The following is a 19,204-nucleotide window of genomic DNA, read 5'->3' as shown; positions in this document are numbered from 1 at the left end:
GAGCACGTGGAGATGCGCAGGAAGTAGTGTCTCCCGTCAAGTAAATACACCAAAACAAGTATTGCATCACCCCGGTTCCTAGAACTCCTCAAGATAGACGTTGACTGTTGATATTGTATCACAGACGCAGTCCCTTTGACTGTTCAGAGATGTCACAAAACCCTCCCAAAGATGAAACAATCATGAACGAGCGGTTCCTATTAGACGGAGGGGGTCCGACAGCCGATCAGTTCCAGTCATTCCACCAGGAAGGAGGTGCACGGCTCACGTTGTCTGTAGTTCAACCATACCTAGACGGCCAATAGTGCGGTTCGATCGCGTCCACATTGTTACTTTGTGCCAGGAAGAGCTCTGCCCAAGAGAAGTGTCCAGGCGTCTCGAAGTGAACAAAAGCGATGTTGTTCGGACATGGAGAAGATACAGAGAGACAGGAACTGTCGATGACATGCCACTGCAGTAGGGCTACTACTTCAGTGGCTGACAGCTACCTACGGATTATGGCTCGGAGGAACCCTGACAGCAGCACCACCATGTTGAATAATGATTTTAGTGCAGCCACAGGACGTCGTGTTACTATTCAAACTGTGCGCAATAGGCTGTATGATGCGCAACTTCACTCCCAACGTCCATGGCGAGGTCCATCTTGCAACCACGACACCATGTAGCGCCGTACAGATATGCGCAACAACATGCAGAATGGACTGCTCAGGACTGGCATCACGCTCTTTCGCCGATGACTGTCGCATATGCCTTCAACCAGACAATCGACGGAGACGTGTTTGGAGGCAACGCGGTCGGGATGAACGCTTTAGACACACTGTCTAGCGAAAGCAGCAAGGTGGAGGTTCCCTGTAGTTTGTGGTGGCATTATGTGGGGCCGACGTACGCCGCTGGTGGTCATGGAAGGCGCCGTAAAGGCTGTACGATACGTGAATGCCATCCTCCGACCGATAGTGCAACCATATCGGTAGCTTATTGGAGATAATTCGCGCCTCCATCGTGCACATCTTGTGGATGACTTCCTTCAGAATAACGACATCGCTCTACTACTGTGGCCAGCATGTTCTGCATACATTAGCTCTACTTAACGTGGCTCGGATAGATTGAAGAGGGCTATTTATGGACGAACCGACCCACCAACCACTCTGAGGGATCTACGCTGAATCGCCGTTGAGGAGTGGGACAATCTGGACCAACAATGCCTTGATGAAATTTTGGATACTATGCCACGACGAATGCAGGCATGCATCAATGCCAGAGGACATGCTGCTGGTTATTAGAGGTACCGGTTTGTGCAGCAGTCTGGACCACCGCCTATGAAGGTCTCGCTGTAAGGTGGTACAACGTGCCATTTATGGTTTTCATGAGCAATAAAAAGGGCGGAAATGATGTTTATGTTGATCTCTATTCCAATTTTATCTACAGGTTCCGGAACTCTCGGAACCGAGGTGATGCAAAACTTTTTTTGACATGCGTATAAGGACCTGTTGAGAGATTTCGCATGATGTCAAGCAGCTCCCTTCAGCCGCATTCTGCAAGGGCGATGAATATGTTCCTGTAGCGTTTTAGATTGGAAGTGTTTGATCATCCACTATACAGCCCTTAATTGGCTCCCCCTGAGTTTCATCTCTGCTCACATGAACCGCTGCCTAGGAAGACAACATTTTGGCAAAGACCAGGAGTTGAAGACACGCGTAGAAAATTGGCAGAAAGCACAGGCGACTGCTTTCTCTGATGAGGGTATTGGAAAGTAGGTACAACGCTACGAAAAATGTCTAAGTCGGTGCGGCGTCTATGTAGAGAAGTAGCTGGAAGACTTTCCTAATAGACCTCGTATTTGTTGCATATGGCCTTCCAGTCACATTAAGGTGACCACCACCTACGTTCAACGTCAACAGCCATTAACCACTCGCGGACGGCAGATGGCACCACTAGCAGTGAAGGATATATAAAGGGTGTCGGGGGACACAGAAATCAGCGCAGTCATTGTCGTAAGCCGGAAACGGTGCGCTTTATGTGGCGTCCAAACGGGCATGATCATATGATTTCTGGTCGTAGTGGCTAAGTTTGTAAACTGTTCGCATGCCAACGTTGTTGAAGCACACCTTGCATCGCAAAATAACGCTATCAAAAACCGGCCCCGAGGCATCTAATCTGCAGCTAGTGGCATAGATGATAGGGCGAACGACGACTATGGAGATGTGTACGGGCGAATAGCAGTGCCACTGTCGTGTAACTGATCGCTGAGATGAACCAAGAGGCTACCAATAGTGTCTTCTCAACGACTGTTCAGTGAAAGTTGCTGCGTGTGTCTGATTCATCCTCTCATGCTGACTCCTGTTCATCGGTGACGAAGGCTGCAATTTGCACGCCAATCCTGAAACTGTACGTCCACTGAACGGAGACACGTAGTCTGTTTAGATGAATCACATGCTTCAACGGACAGACGACCGTTAATGTGTACAGCCCTGCAAGGTTCCGGATCGGAGGAGGGAATGTTTCCGTGGCATATCCTCGATGATCTCGTCATTCTGAAAGGCGCAAAGGACTAACACAAATGTGCATCTTTCCTTGGGGTCCATGGCCCCCGGACTTACAGTTTATTTTTTCCTCGACACGATGGCATCTACCAGCTGGACAATGCAACGTGTCACACAGCCTACTGTTTACATCTACATCATCTACTGACTGCCCTACAAGTCACACTTAAGTGAGTGATTCGAAGAACACCAGCATGAGTTTCCCGTACTCCCCTGGCCACCAAACTCCTTCGATTTAAACCCAAACAGAATCTGTAGGACCACTTCGATCGGACTGTTCGCACCATGGACCATCAACCGAGAAACCTAGCACAGCTGGCCACAGCACTGGAGTCGGCATGTCTCCACATCACTGTCGGTAGCTTCCAAAACCTCAATGACTCTCTTCTTGCACGTCGACGAAGCAAAAGGTGGTCATTCAGTCTTTGACAGGCGGCCTGCCTTAGCTTCCTCACCCTGCATCTCAGATGACCATAGAAGTAAAATGAAAGAAAACAGAGCTTGTTGTTGTGGTCTTCAGTCCTGAGACTGGTTTGATGCAGCTCTCCATGCTACTCTATCCTGTGCAAGCTTCTTCATCTCCCAGTACCTACTGCAACCTACATCCTTCTGAATCTGTTTAGTGTATTCATCTTTTGGTCTCCCTCTACGATTTTTACCCTCAACGCTGCCCTACAATACTAATATGGTGATCCCTTGGTGCCTCAGAACATGTCCTACCAACCGATCCCTTCTTCTAGTCAAGTTGTGCCACAAACTTCTCTTCTCCCCAATCCTATTCAATAACTCCTCATTAGTTATATGATCTACCCATCTAATCTTCAGCATTTTCTGTGGCATCACATTTCGAAAGCTTCTATTCTCTTCTGGTCCAAATTAGTTATCGTCCATGTATCACTTCCATACATGGCTACGTTCCATACAAATACTTTCAGAAGCGACTTCCTGACACTTAAATCTATACTCGATGTTAACAAATTTCTCTTCTTCAGAAACGCTTTCCTTGCCATTGCCAGTCTACATTTGATATCGTCTCTACTTTGACCATAATCAGTTATTTTGCTCCCCAAATAGCAAATCTCCTTTACTACTTTAAGTGTCTCATTTCCTAATCTAATTTCCTCAGCATCACCCGACTTAATTCGACCACATTCCATTATCCTCGTTTTGCTTTTGTTGATGTTCATCTTATACCCTTGTATCACAACACTGTCCATTCCGTTCAACTGCTCTTCCAAGTCCTTTGCTGTCTCTGACAGAATTACAATGTCATCGGCGAACCTCAAAGGTTTTATTTCTTCTCCATGGATTTTAATACCTACTCCGAATTTTTCTTTTGCTTCCTTCACTGCTTGCTCAATATACAGATTGAATAACATCGGCGATAGACTACAACGCTGTCTCACTCCCTTCCCAACCATTGCTTCCCTTTCATACCCCTCGACTCTTATAACTGCCATCTGGTTTCTGTACAAATCGTAAATAGCCTTTCGCTCCCTGTATTTTACCCCTGCCACCTTCAGAATTTGAAAGAGAGTATTCCAGCCAACAGTTTCAAAAGCTTTAGAGCTTAAACAGGCACTTATCTTACTTCCTGTCCACTGTTTACGAACAAAACTGGGGGGAGAGCAATGTCACCAGATGCGGGCTGGAAACGACTGAAGTACTCCCTACACCATACGCCATTGCGTGACTTGCGTAGCGTAAAGGTGACTGTAGTTTCAAATCAATTTTCTTTTTCTCCTGATTTTCTGAATAAGAATGTATTCGTTGTCTTCTAATGAGCACATTTTTAGTGATGCTGAGTTATTGAGCACTTAGACTAAAGTAATGTTAGTATAATACACGGTAATTTTTCCCGAGGACATGCAGCTCTACTGTATGATTAAATGATGATGGCGTCCTCTTGGGTAAAATATTCCGGAGGTAAAATAGTCCCCCATTCGGATCTCCGGGCGGGGACTACTCAGGAGGACATCGTTATCAGGAGAAAGAAAACTGGCGTTCTACGGATCGGAGCGTGGAATGTCAGATCCCTTTATCGGGCAGGTAGGTTAGAAAATTTAAAAAGGGAAATGGATAGGTTAAAGTTAGATATAGTGGGAATTAGTGAAGTTCGGTGGCAGGAGGAACAAGACTTTTGGTCAGGTGATTACAGGGTTATAAATACAAAATCAAATAGGGGTAATGCAGGAGTAGGTTTAATAATGAATAAAAAAATAGGAGTGCGGGTTAGCTACTACAAACAGCATAGTGAACGCATTATTGTGGCCAAGATAGACACAAAGCCCATGCCTACTACAGTAGTACAAGTTTATATGCCAACTACCTCTGCAGATGATGAAGAAATAGATGAAATGTATGACGAGATAAAAGAAATTATTCAGGTAGTGAAGGGAGACGAAAATTTAATAGTCATGGGTGACTGGAATTCGTCAGTAGGAAAAGGGAGAGAAGGAAACATAGTAGGTGAATATGGATTTGGGGGAAGGAATGAAAGAGGAAGCCGCCTTGTAGAATTTTGCACAGAGCATAACTTAATCATAGCCAACACTTGGTTCAAGAATCATAAAAGAAGGTTGTATACCTGGAAGAATCCTGGAGATACTAAAAGGTATCAGATAGATTATATAATGGTAAGACAGAGATTTAGGAACCAGGTTTTAAATTGTAAGACATTTCCTGGGGCAGATGTGGATTCTGACCACAATCTATTGGTTATGAACTGCAGATTGAAACTGAAGAAACTGCAAAAAGGTGGGAATTTAAGGAGATGGGACCTGGATAAACTGAAAGAACCAGAGGTTGTACAGAGTTTCAGGGAGAGCATAAGGGAACAATTGACAGGAATGGGGGAAAGAAATACAGTAGAAGAAGAATGGGTAGCTCTGAGGGATGAAGTAGTGAAGGCAGCAGAGGATCAAATAGGTAAAAAGACGAGGGCTAATAGAAATCCTTGGGTAACAGAAGAAATATTGAATTTAATTGATGAAAGGAGAAAATATAAAAATGCAGTAAATGAAGCAGGCAAAAAGGAATACAAAAGTCTCAAAAATGATATCGACAGGAAGTGCAAAATGGCTAAGCAGGGATGGCTAGAGGACAAATGTAAGGATGTAGAGGCTTGTCTCACTAGGGGTAAGATAGATACTGCCTACAGGAAAATTAAAGAGACCTTTGGAGAGAAGAGAACCACTTGTATGAATATCAAGAGCTCAGATGGCAACCCAGTTCTAAGCAAAGAAGGGAAGGCAGAAAGGTGGAAGGAGTATATAGAGGGTTTATACAAGGGTGGTGTACTTGAGGACAATATTATGGAAATGGAAGAGGATGTAGATGAAGACGAAATGGGAGATAAGATACTGCGTGAAGAGTTTGACAGAGCACTGAATGACCTGAGTCGAAACAAGGCCCCGGGAGTAGACAACATTCCATTTGAACTACTGATGGCCTCGGGAGAGCCAGTCATGACAAAACTCTACCATCTGGTGAGCACGATGTATGAGACAGGAGAAATACCCTCAGACTTCAAGAAGAATATAATAATTCCAATCCCAAAGAAAGCAGGTGCTGACAGATGTGAAAATTACCGAACTATCAGTTTAATAAGTCACAGCTGCAAAATACTTACGCGAATTCTTTACAGACGAATGGAAAAACTAGTAGAAGCCGACCTCGGGGAAGATCAGTTTGGATTCCGTAGAAATGTTGGAACACGTGAGGCAATACTGACCTTACGACTTATCTTAGAAGAAAGATTAAGGAAAGGCAAACCTACATTTCTAGCATTTGTAGACTTAGAGAAAGCTTTTGACAATGTTAATTGGAATACTCTCTTTCAAATTCTGAAGGTGGCAGGGGTAAAATACAGGGAGCGAAAGGCTATTTACAGTTTGTACAGAAACCAGATGGCAGTTATAAGAGTCGAGGGGCATGAAAGGGAAGCAGTGGTTGGGAAAGGAGTAAGACAGGGTTGTAGCCTCTCCCCGGTGTTATTCAATCTGTATATTGAGCAAGCAGTAAAGGAAACAAAAGAAAAATTCGGAGTAGGTATTAAAATTCATGGAGAAGAAATAAAAACGTTGAGGTTCGCCGATGACATTGTAATTCTGTCAGAGACAGCAAAGGACTTGGAAGAGCAGTTGAACGGAATGGACAGTGTCTTGAAAGGAGGATATAAGATGAACATCAACAAAAGCAAAACGAGGATAATGGAATGTAGTCAAATGAAGTCAGGTGATGCTGAGGGAATTAGATTAGGAAATGAGACACTTAAAGTAGTAAAGGAGTTTTGCTATTTGGGGAGTAAAATAACCGATGATGGTCGAAGTAGAGAGGATATAAAATGTAGACTGGCAATGGCAAGGAAAGCGTTTCTCAAGAAGAGGAAATTGTTAACATCGAGTATAGATTTAAGTGTCAGGAAGTCATTTCTGAAAGTATTTGTATGGAGTGTAGCCATGTATGGAAGTGAAACATGGACGATAACTAGTTTGGACAAGAAGAGAATAGAAGCTTTCGAAATGTGGTGCTACAGAAGAATGCTGAAGATAAAGTGGGTAGATCACGTAACTAATGAGGAAGTATTGAATAGGATTGGGGAGAAGAGAAGTTTGTGGCACAACTTGACTAGAAGAAGGGATCGGTTGGTAGGACATGTTTTGAGGCATCAAGGGATCACAAATTTAGCATTGGAGGGCAGTGTGGAGGGTAAAAATCGTAGAGGGAGACCAAGAGATGAATACACTAAGCAGATTCAGAAGGATGTAGGTTGCAGTAGATACGGGGAGATGAAGAAGCTTGCACAGGATAGAGTAGCATGGAGAGCTGCATCAAACCAGTCTCAGGACTGAAGACCACAACAACAACAACAAGTTACTGAAATGAATAATACAGGTTTATTCGTATCTTCAGAGTTTCAGAAGACGACTGCGTGAATACTTAAAGATATACAGAGCATTTCTCCAAGTTTTTAACTGACATAAAAGATCTCTATATGAGCACCATTTGTGACTCGGAGCGTCAGTATGGGTGTGCAATTCATTGAACTCGTTGCCGCGCGTAAATCTGTTTATCTTCCTGCCCATCCACAGGTGCGAAACAATTCAATGCGACAATGCGGAGTGTATTAAGGTATTTGTGGACACTTCCTAACACGCTGCCTTCTGGTGGTGCGCTCTGCAATTACGTCTCGGCACGTATTACGAATCGAAAGTTCGAGAGATACTCTATCCATTGATTCGTGTCTTTTTAAAGGTCGTGTCTTTTTAAAGGTTCCATTCCTAACCTGGTAAAAACAGAACCCTTATAGGATCACGCTGTTGTCTGTCCGTCTGTCTCTCTGTCCAATGTTAAAAACAATTTTCTTAGGAAATTTATGCCCATACTAGGGTCTACGATCTCTTGGCGGTGAAACAGATTTAAGTCAATGTAGTCAAAAGAACTGCCATTTACGTCACATATTTTGATACAAACTCATTAAAAATCTACAAGATACTTCAGGTTGACCTAGAGTCATGAAATTTGGCAAGAAGAGAAGTTTCACTGTACAAGTAAAGCAAAAAAAATAAAAAGTTGTTAATTTGTTATTATGTCACAAGGAAAAAAGTTTTTTGTCATTTGTTCTCCGACTGTCTGTCTATCCGTCCGTCTATGAAGAACCGGTTTTCTCAGGAACGGTTAGACAAATCGAGTTGAAATTTATGTCACACACTGAAACAGCTGTCTCCAGCTATTTCTCATCAATAGTGTAGCTGTACAGTAGTGTATTTCTTTTCCTATGTATACGCAATATGTTACATTTATTTACGTTCAGGGTCAACTGCCAGAGTCTGCACCATTCATCAATTCTCTGCAGGTCGTTCTGCAAATTCTTACTATCTTCTGGCGTTGCTACTTTGGGATAAACAACTACATCGTCTCCGAATAGCCTTAAAGAGCATCCGACGCTTTCTTCTAGATGATTTATATATATTGTGAACAGCAACGATCCTATCACACTTCCCTGTGGTACTCCGGATATTACCTTAACATCTGCCGATTTAGTTCCGTTAAGAGCGACGTGCTGAGTTCTCTCTGTAAGAAAGTCTTGAATCCAATCGTAGGTCTACTTTCATACTCCGTAAACTCGTATTTTTTTCATTGGACGGCAATGCGGGAGGTATCAAATGCCTTACTGAAATGTTGAATCTGAGATGAAGTGCTCTTTATTTACGTAGCGCTTTTATAACACGGCTATTAAACCATGGTGGATCTTTCCCTTCCCTTAAATCCTCACTCGGAACATACTTTTCTACGTCATATTGAACGATGCATTTGAATTTTTTCCATTTGTTCTCCACATCCTTCTAGAAGAGGGCATCTGGGAAGACATAAAGCGTGAAGAGATGACTACCTCGCCCACAGCTATCGCGATTCCTTTGATTACTGCCACAGGTCCCATGGAATTGTTCCACAATGCATAATACTCCCCTGCCTGCGTTCGTGACGCAGTGCATGTTTTCAACAATCGTTCGCCAGGATAACCGCGGATCTGGTCACGGCCATCGGCCAGTTGTAGCAAAGACGTGTTTCCATTGATTCACGGTCCAATCTCGATGATCCCGAGCCCAATGCAATAATAATTGACCATGCCCTTTGATCATCGTGGGGATATATAGCCGTTGTCTGCTGCGGAGGCCCATGTTCAACAACTTGGTCCTAAGGGGTGGTCTGAAACACATGTGCCTGTACCAACACTGTAATCTGTCATCAGATCGGTCTCAGAGAACCGCTTATCGTGCTTTGCAGAGCGGGCATACTTCTGACCACCGCATTCTATATGGGGCAGTCAAATGAAAACCGAACACTCGCCACAATGGGACCACGGAATGGGCGCCACTCAAAAATTAATCATTACACGTGTTAAGACATTTACCCCACTGGGAGACAAGACGATGAACCCTTGTTTCGTAGAACGCGGTCGGCCGCTGACGGATCCACTACCGCACTGACTGTAGCACTTTCTCGACCGATTGAAACCGACTTCCACGCGCGTCTTTCTTCGCGTCTTTCTTCAGATCGCCAAAGGAGTGAAAAATCACACAGAGAAGGATCCGTGCTGTAAGGAGGATGTAGCAGTGTTTCGCAACCAAAATGCCGAAGAGTAGTCTTCGTCCGATTGATTGCGTGGCGGCGGGCGTTGTCGTGCAACAGGATGATTCCGTCTGACAGCGTTCCTCGGCGTTTTGACTTTATGAGGCGTCGCAGTTTTTGCAAAGTGTCTTCGTAGCGATGCGCATTGATTGTGGATTCACGCTCGACCCCGGCATTCGAAGAAGGAGGTCATCATGATTTCACCGGGAATTGTACGAACAGTTTTGGATTTCTTTGAATGATATTTCTGCCATTTGACTTTAGAACCTTCTTTATTTCATATTATTATCACGGTTTCGGCCTTACGCCATTACCAAGTACAATAATGTTGCATATAATTAGACTTTGTTAACTGAAGTCATCGTCAAGATCTATGAAACTGGATGTCTCAGCGCGTAGATGACTACAAAATCACAAAATATATGACAGAAAGGTAGCAAACCTGTTTTCCAATCATAGAACAACTGAGCCACGGAAAGGAGTTCTCACAGTCAAATGGCATAAATATTATTCAAATGTTATTACATGACTGTGGACCAGTAACACGACAAAATTATCAGCTTTCGATTTCTTTGGCGGGGTAGATGTGGGATGTTTCCACTGTCGGCTTTGCCATTTGCCCTCGGGCTGTCGGAATGCTGTCGGACGGAATCGCCCTGTTACAGAATAACGCCCACCCTCACATTGCCAACCGTATGAAGGCTACGCTTCAGCAACTTACTTACGAAATGCTGCAACATCCTTCGTACAACGCGAATCATTGCGTGGGCGACCTGAAGGAGGACATGCATGGACATTGCTTTCAGGCAGACGAGTAAGTGCAAGATTGAGTGTGTTTGTGGATCTGTCAGTGGCCGAAGGTGTTCTACAAAATAGAAATTGATCGTCTCGTCTTTCTGTGGGATACAGATCTTAAAGTGCGTGGTGATCATTTTTGAATGGAACCATTCCGTGGTCCCGTTGTGGCGGTTGTTCGGTTTTCAATTGACTGCCCTTCATATGATGAGGCGTGGGTGTCCAAAACTTTGTTCCCAACCTGCGCTTTCACCGATCCTCAACCACTTTCCATGGATGCTCACGACACTAGCACGCGAACAGTCTGCCATCTTCGTTGGTCCCAAGATGTTCATTCATAGGCGCAAGGTCATAACAATTTGGCCTTTTAGAATAAAATTCTCACTCTGCAGCGGAGTGTGCGCTGATATCAAACTTCCTGACAGATTAAAATTGTATCCCGGACCCAAACATGAAATCAGAACCTTTGCCTATCGTGGATAAGTGCTCTACCAGGTAAGTTACCTACGATCGACTCACGACCCGTCCTCACTGCTTTGATTTCGCAAGTATCTCATCTCCAACCTTCCAAATTTCACAGCAGTTCTCCGGCGAAACTTGCGAGACTAGCAGTATGGGAAGAAAGGGTATTCTGAAGACATGGCTTAGCCACGGACTGTGGGTTGTTATCAGAATGAAATTTTCACTCTGCAGCATAGTCTCTACATCTACGTGATTACTGTGCTATTCACAATAAAGTGCCTGACAGAGGGTTCAATGAACCTCCTTCAAGATGTCTCTCTACCGTTCCACTCTCGAACGGCGCGAGGGAAAAACGAGCACTAAACTTTTTCTGTGCGAGCCCAGATTTCTCTTATTTTATCGCGATGGACATATCTCCCTATGTATGTTGGTACCAGCAGAATGTTTTCGCAATCTGAGGAGAAAACAGATGATTTAAATTTCATTAGAAGATCCCGTCGCAACGAAAAACGCCTTTGTTTTAATGATTGCCGCTCCAATTCACGTATCATGTCTGTGGCAATATCTCCCCTACTTCACGATAATACAAAACGAGCTGCCCTACATCGTACTTTTTTGATGTCTTCCGTCAGTCCCATCTGATGTGGATCCCACACCGCACAGCAATACTCCAGAATAGGGCGGACAAGCGTGGTGTAAGCAGTCTCTTTAGTAGACCTGTTGCACCTTCTAAGTGTTCTGCCAATGAATCCCAGTCTTTGGATGACTCTAACCACAACATTATCTATGTGATCGTTCGAATTTAGGTTACTTGTAATTGTAAACCCTAAGTATTTAGTTGCATTTACAGCCTTCAGATTTGTGTGACTACCCGCGTAATCGAAATTTAGCTGATTTCTTTTAGTACTCAAGCGAGTAACTTCACACTTTTCTTTATTCAGGGTCAATTGTCACTTTTCTCACCATACAGATATCTTATCTAAATCATTTTGCAATTCGTTTTGGTCATTTGATGACTTTACAAGACGGTAAATGACAGCACCATCTGCAAACAATCTGAGACGGCTACTGAGATTGTCTCCTATGTCGTTAATATGGATCAGGAACAATAGAGAGCCTGTAACACTTCCTTGCGGAACGCCGGATATTATTTCTGTTTTACTCGATGAATTTCCGTCTATTACTACGAACTATGACCTTTCTGACAGGAAATCACTAATCCAGTCGCACAACTGAGGCGATATTCCTTAGGCACGCAGTTTGGTTAGAAGACGCTTGTGAGGAACGGTGTCGAAAGCCTTGTAGTGCGCACAAAGATCCCGGCTTCGAGTTTCCCGTCCAGCACGCTGTTTTAATCTATCAGGAATTTTCAATCTGCCCTTTGTCAAAGCCACTTATCTTAGTGGATTTTCCCATCTGTGGCCTACATCATTGCTCGAATGATTCCCCATTCATTTCTGCTCCGCTTACCGCTTCGCGTGACCACGCCGTCACTAGAGGCATTCAGTCTCGCGGTAGGGAGTGGTCAGGATATTTCGGCTCATCGGTGTATTGAACATATATCTTTCACATCAGGGTGCCTGTCAAGTGTTTTCTAGTCAATTCTATGCCGTATGAAGAGTATATACACCGGATGATCAGAAACAGTGAAAAACTTGTAAGGGGTTTGCAGAGTAAGTTGTGCTGACAAAAAATTGTTCAGAAAATAATTCGATAGGTTGAGCCATTTCCGAGTTAATTAGCATTGAAGATAGTCAATCAGGCCATTTCGCGCGCAAATTCAAACAGTCCGCCGAATACACTTAGTGTCAGTTGTTCTCATAACATACATTACAGCGCACGAGACTGCTCAGCCTTTGGCTCGGATTTGACGCTTACTACCGTTCCCATATCCAATTTTAGTATCGCTCTCTTGTTCGGTCTTAGGAAACTAATCAAAGAAGGCGTCTGTCGATACCTTCTCTGGCCGGTCGCTTGAGTTCGCGCACAACGGCCTTATTGGTTAACTTCAATGCTAATTAACTAGGAAACATCGCAGCATATCGAATTTATTAATTAACAATCATTTCTCAGCACCATCGACCCTGCAAGACCCTTACAAGCTCTTCAAACTATTTCTGACCATCCTGTATTTTCTAGCTACTGTGCAGTACGGAGAGAGAATCATCCTGTCATTATCTGAGACCTTACCTTCTACGTGTTCTCCGAGTGTATTTGATTGAATTTGGTAAAACGTAACTAATGGACAAATATACATGGGTTGGATAAAAAGTAATGACAACAGGTTATAACTGTACATCTCTCAATAAAGTCCACCAGACTTTATTGACAGTCGTTTAACGTATTACATCACCTCAGTGCAATCACCCCGCATCTCCATTACCTTCACCCTCAGAGACCAGAGACGGAACGCGTCGTACGCCGACAGTGCATTCATCTCTGTCGATGTCTCGCAAGGACCACCCTGTGACACCGATGGTGTCTCCTCTTGTGTTGTGACGCGTACCACGAAGAGACTCCTTCATTTTGACGAACAGGTCGTCATCGCACGGACCCATGTGGGTGAATACCGTAGATGTTTCGGTATCTTTCATCCCCACGTACACAGCAGCTGCTGCACGGAGTTCACCGTCTGATATTGTACGAGGGTAATCACAAAAGTAATGTCTCCTATTTTTATGAGTACATATAATTGTTTATTTCTACAATGGTTTACATCAGTTTACAGCTTGAAATTTAGCTATTTTTCGACATAACCACCATTTCTGTCGATGCATTTTTGTAGACGCTGTGGCGGTTTTTGTATGCCCATATCGTACCATCTCGCCGCCATGCTGTTCAGAAATTTTGAACCTCTTCTTTCACCTCGTCGTCGGAGATGAATCGCTTTCCGGCCAAATGTTCTTTTAACCTAGGGAACAGGTGATAGTCACTGGCACCAAGTCAGGATTATAGGGTGGGTGGGTGATTATGTTCCACTGAAACTGTTTGCCGAGCGATGTGTGGGCCAGCGTTGTCATGGAGAATGCGTACGCCCTTGCTCAACATCCTCTTCTCCGGTTCTGAATTGCCCGTTTGAGTTTTTTCAGAGTCTCACAGTACCTGTCAGCGTTAATTGCTGTCCCAGCGATTTAGCTCCGATGACGAGGTGAAAGAAGAGGTTCATAACTTTCTGAACAGCATGGCGGCGAGCTGGTAAGTCATGGGCATACGAAAACTGCCACAGTGTCCACAAAAATGCATCGACAGAAATGGTGATTATGTCGAAAAATAGCTAAATGTTCAAGCTGTAAACTTATGTAAATCATTGTAGAAATAAACAAGTCTAGGTACTTACAGAAAAATAGGAGATCTTACTTTTAGGATTACCCTCGTACATTGTCATGAAGGATTATGGGATGCAGGCCAGAAGGAAACATTGTTGTGCGCTCCGAATACGTGCCACTTCAGTCTTGATCCGCACACGGTGTTCGTGTTTCCTAAACATACTGTCAGGGTGCCTGAACCGGCGTCCCGCACTTTCTGATAGTACCCGTACACACTGCAATTGTTTTAAACACAGCCGTCGCCACTCATTGCACCACTTCATCTGACCTTCTGGTCTCAGCTTCAGAGAGTGGGCCTGCCATGTGACGTACATCCTTCATATTAGGCAGTGTTGCCAATATTTTTTAACCAATCCATTTGTCTCTGGTGATTTATTAGTTTCTTGAGCTCTCCCGTTCAGAATACACAGGGTAAACGCAGAAGCTCTTCTGTTGTGATGTGTACGTTGTTTTTGTTCAGGTCTGCGGCTGAGATGGAGTCCATTTTGAGCGCTTCAGTACTCATGCAGTTCATGACCAGCACGCTCGTCATATGTTTCACAGCATTCACTGTTATTACGGTAGGTCGATTGTATAATTAACATACTCTTGTAAAAAAGACTTAGAATCACGACATGGTCTCCAGAAAGAACAAATTTCAATACTGTATTAATTTTCTGAACATGTAATAATATGTCCATTGGCTTAACCTTTCAGATACGCTATGTAACTTACATTTCCCAACATTTTCCTGAAAATATGTATTGTTATTCAAAATTCAGAGAAAAATCACTAAATACGTACTAACTCAGAAAAAAAGTGTAGCTTTTGACAACGAGGGATGCATTGGAAAAAAATGCAGTTAAGCATTTAGTAATGTTTTGCATTATTTTTGCCCTATTAGCCAGATTTTCAAATACTTCGGGCTAATCATTAGATGCGGTTTTTGACAGGAGCTTTAATTTGTAGACTGCTCGTAGCTATTACCTGAGAATGTAAAGACGACAACATGTCACCTAGGAGATTCTGAGAAACGCAAGGCGACACTATCCATTCCCGGCTGTGTGGAGACTCCGTCTCTAGAAACTGGCAAATTTACACAAACAGAGCACAAACGCTGAACAGGAAACGTTATCACGGCAACAAATCATTCAAAAACATTAAAACGTGTCCGTCTGTAGTTTCTTCTTCCTTTAAACAGCTGCAATATTTAGCTTCTCGTATACGTAAGTTAAACTGACAAAAGGCTTGAAGATACTATTTTATATATTAAAAAATGGCTGTTGAAGGACTGAAATACAGAAATAATGTTTCAGTTTTTCACATTCAAATATTTGCAGCTGCTAGTCGCTGCTACATTTTTTCTGCATCTAGAACTGTCGTAACGTAATCGTGTCCAGAAAACAATTCTCAGTATTGAATGATATTAATCACCATACGGATAGCTATAGTATTGATATATGCTGGAAATCGGTAGTGATCAAGATGGTAATGTTATTCCGTGGACCTAAAAATGATTTTGAAATGTTGACCCAAGCAATATCAGCAAATTTTCCATATCGGGCATTATCAAGGGGAAGGAGGGGTGTTTCTTTATGTCCAGTCCCAGAAAAAATGAAAAAAAAATTCGTTGATTGTTGTTGACCTATATTAACAACATACTTTTTAAAGAGATGCTGATGTGTATTAGAGTCCTGAACCTGACAATAATTTTTAGCACACACTTAGGAATATCAACGCACTTCAATAACGTTATTTTACTCATAACGTATTTTTAATGAGATATCAATGTCTAAATAAGGTAATGAACCTGAAAATATTGAATACTAAATTCAATGGAGAAAGTGACATTACCACTAATACTTACATTGTTGGCTATAGTTTACCTGGAAAATTTAAAACTTTTATGGAATCTGGTAGAAGAATTCATTAAAAGAACAATTAATATTTTTTCAAAATTTTAAAATATTAAATAGCAGACTAGATTACAAAGTTTTCAAAAGGTATGCGTAAAATACCCCATCCCTCCCCATTTGGTTTGAGAGGGTTAAGGGGTGCTCACTTTACTTGAAACACTACCAGCAATTTCTTAATTTTGTCCTGACTCAACTCTTGTATAGATAATCAGTTAACTTGTAAGGCATCATTGGTCCCTCAATGTATCACATTCTACTCATTCCAGACCATTCATTTTTCATATGTTGCTGGGAGCTGTAACCGTTGATGACCTATGTCTTTGTTGCAGTAACAGACGAAATACACTGATCAGCCAGAACATTATGACCTCCTACCTAACAGCCGGTATGTCCACCTTTGGCACGGATAACAGCGGCGACGCTTCGTGGCATGGAAGCAATGAGACTCTGGTAGGTCGCTGAAAGGAGTTGGCGCCACATCTGCACACACAAGGCACTAGTTCTGGCAAATTCCGGTGAAGGGGGCGATGAACTCTGACGTCACATTCAGTCGCATCTTAGTTGTGTTCGAGTAGGTTCAGATCTGGCAAGTGTGTGTGTGTGTGTGGGGGGGGGGGGGGGCACATCAGGTGGAACTTCCCACTGTGTTCCTCGAGCCAGTTCATCACTCTCCTGGCCTTGTGGTGCGGCGCACAGTCTTGTTGAAAATTGCCGCTGCCATCGTGAAACATATCGCGTCATGAAGGGGGGCACGTGGTATGCAACCAGTGTACGATATCCCTTCGCCTACATGGTGCCACTGGACCCGTGAATGCCCACGTGAATGTTCCCCAGAGCATTACGGAGCCGCCGCTAGCTTGTTACCGCCCTGCAGTACAGATGTCAAGGAATTGTTACCTTGGAAGACGACATGATGACAAAGGGATTGGGATTCATTAGATGGCTCTGAGCACTATGGCACTTAACATCTATGGTCATCAGTCCCCTAGAACTTAGAACTACTTAAACCTAACTAACCTAAGGACATCACACACATCCATGCCCGAGGCAGAATTCGAACCTGCGACCGTAGGGGTCACGCGGTTCCAGACTGGAGCGCCTAGAACCGCACGGCCACACCGGCCGGCGATTCATTAGATCATGCAACGATATGCCGCTGCGCCAACGTCCAATGCCGATCGTCACTGCTTATTTCAGCCGTAGTTGCCGATGTGATGGTGTTAACTTTGACACATGGACGAGTCGTCACCCGTGGAGAGCCATCGTTTGGAGTGTTCGGTGTACTGTGTGTTCGGACACACTTGTACTCTGTCCGGCATTAAAGTCTGATGATGTTAGTTCTGCCACAGATCGACGCCTGTCCTATTTTACCAATCTGTCCAGCTTACGATATCCGACATCTGTAATGAGATGTGGTCGCCCAACCCCACCACGTCTGGACGTTGTTTCACCTTGCTTTCGCCACATATTTAACGCACTTACCACAGTACTCATCGAACACCCCACAAGTCATGCAGTTTCCTAAATTCTCGTGCAGAACCTCCAGGCCGTCACAATCTGCCCTCAGTCAAAGCCAAATAGATCGTGCGCCTTCGCCATTCTACATACGGACAGCAGGCTCACTGACGTTACATGCACCGTGTGTGTGGCTGACTGGCAGCCATTCCTCGCCATCTAATGCGCTATGGCCTGAACGGGACTATATCGATAGTAGGTCGCTGATCATAATGTTCTGGCTGATCAGTGTATCTGAGATATGTACTATGTATAATTGTTGCAGGCGGAGAGAGCGTACCTACACACATACATAACGTACCTGGCTACAATGTTCTACCAGCTGTTCCTGTACTGCTGGTACGGTGGGGAGCTACTTTTGGAGGTCAGTGAATACTGTAGGCTGCCCACGTACGTGCACAAACGCATCAATAATTTCTCATGTATTTCAGAGAGAGCATAAGGGAACAATTGACAGGAATGGGGGAAAGCAATACAGTAAAAGAAGATTGGGTAGCTTTGATGGATCAAGTAGTGAAGGCAGCAGAGGATCAAGTAGGTAAAAAGACGAGGGCTAGTAGAAGTCCTTGGGCAACAGAAGAAATAGTGAATTTAATTGATGATGAAAGGAGAAAATATAAAAATGCAGTAAATGAAGCAGGCAAAAAGGAATACAAACGTCTCAAAAATGAGATCAACAGGAAGTACAAAACGGCTAAGCAGGGATGACCAGAGGACAAATGTAAGGATGTAGAGGGTTATCTCACGAGGGGTAAGATAGATACTGCCTACAGAAAAATTAAAGAGACCTTTGGAGAAACGAGAACCACTTGTATGAATATCAAGAGCTCAGATGGAAACCCAGTTCTAAGCAAAGAAGGGAAAGCAGAAAGGTGGAAGTAGTATATAGATGTTCTAAACAAGGGCGATGTATTTGAGGACAATATTATGGAAATGGAAGAGGATGATACTGCGTGAAGAGTTTGACAGACCACTGAAAGACAGTAATTTCAGGTGTGCCGCAGGGGAGTGTCATAGGACCGTTGCTATTCACAATATACATAAATGACCTGGTGGATGACATCGGAAGTTCACTGAGGCTTTTTGCAGATGATGCTGTGGTGTATCGAGAGGTTGTAACAATGCAAAATTGTACTGAAATGCAGGAGGATCTGCAGCGAATTGACGCATGGTGCAGGGAATGGCAACTGAATCTCAATGTAGACAAGTGTAATGTGCTGCGAATACACAGAAAGATAGATCCTTTATCATTTAGCTACAAAATAGCAGGTCAGCAACTGGAAGCAGTTAATACCATAAATTATCTGGGAGTACGCATTAGGAGTGATTTAAAATGGAATGATCATATAATGTTGATTGTCGGTAAAGCAGATGCCAGACTGAGATTCATTGGAAGAATCCTAAGGAAATGCAATCCGAAAACAAAGGAAGTAGGTTACAGTACGCTTGTTCGCCCACTGCTTGAATACTGCTCAGCAGTGTGGGATCCGTACCAGATAGGGTTGATACAAGACATAGAGAAGATCCAACGGAGAGC

General features: G+C 43.5%; 1 protein-coding gene across 1 annotated transcript in view; it reads left to right on the top strand.

The window, feature by feature from the left end:
- The window catches only part of LOC126101366 (odorant receptor Or2-like), a 160,811-nt gene that overhangs the window by 108,009 nt on the left and 33,598 nt on the right, over window positions 1–19,204 (top strand). Inside the window, exons 5-6 of the mRNA XM_049912034.1 lie at window positions 14,718–14,817; window positions 17,933–18,031. Coding sequence (XP_049767991.1) covers window positions 14,718–14,817; window positions 17,933–18,031 — 199 coding nt within the window. The remainder of the gene's footprint in view (window positions 1–14,717; window positions 14,818–17,932; window positions 18,032–19,204) is intronic.

Source organism: Schistocerca cancellata, chromosome 9 (genome assembly GCF_023864275.1).
Source record: "Schistocerca cancellata isolate TAMUIC-IGC-003103 chromosome 9, iqSchCanc2.1, whole genome shotgun sequence".
Classification (NCBI taxonomy): Eukaryota; Metazoa; Arthropoda; class Insecta; order Orthoptera; family Acrididae; genus Schistocerca; species Schistocerca cancellata.
The sequence above is the reverse complement of the archived record's forward strand: the minus strand, read 5'-3'. Positions and strand labels throughout refer to the sequence as shown.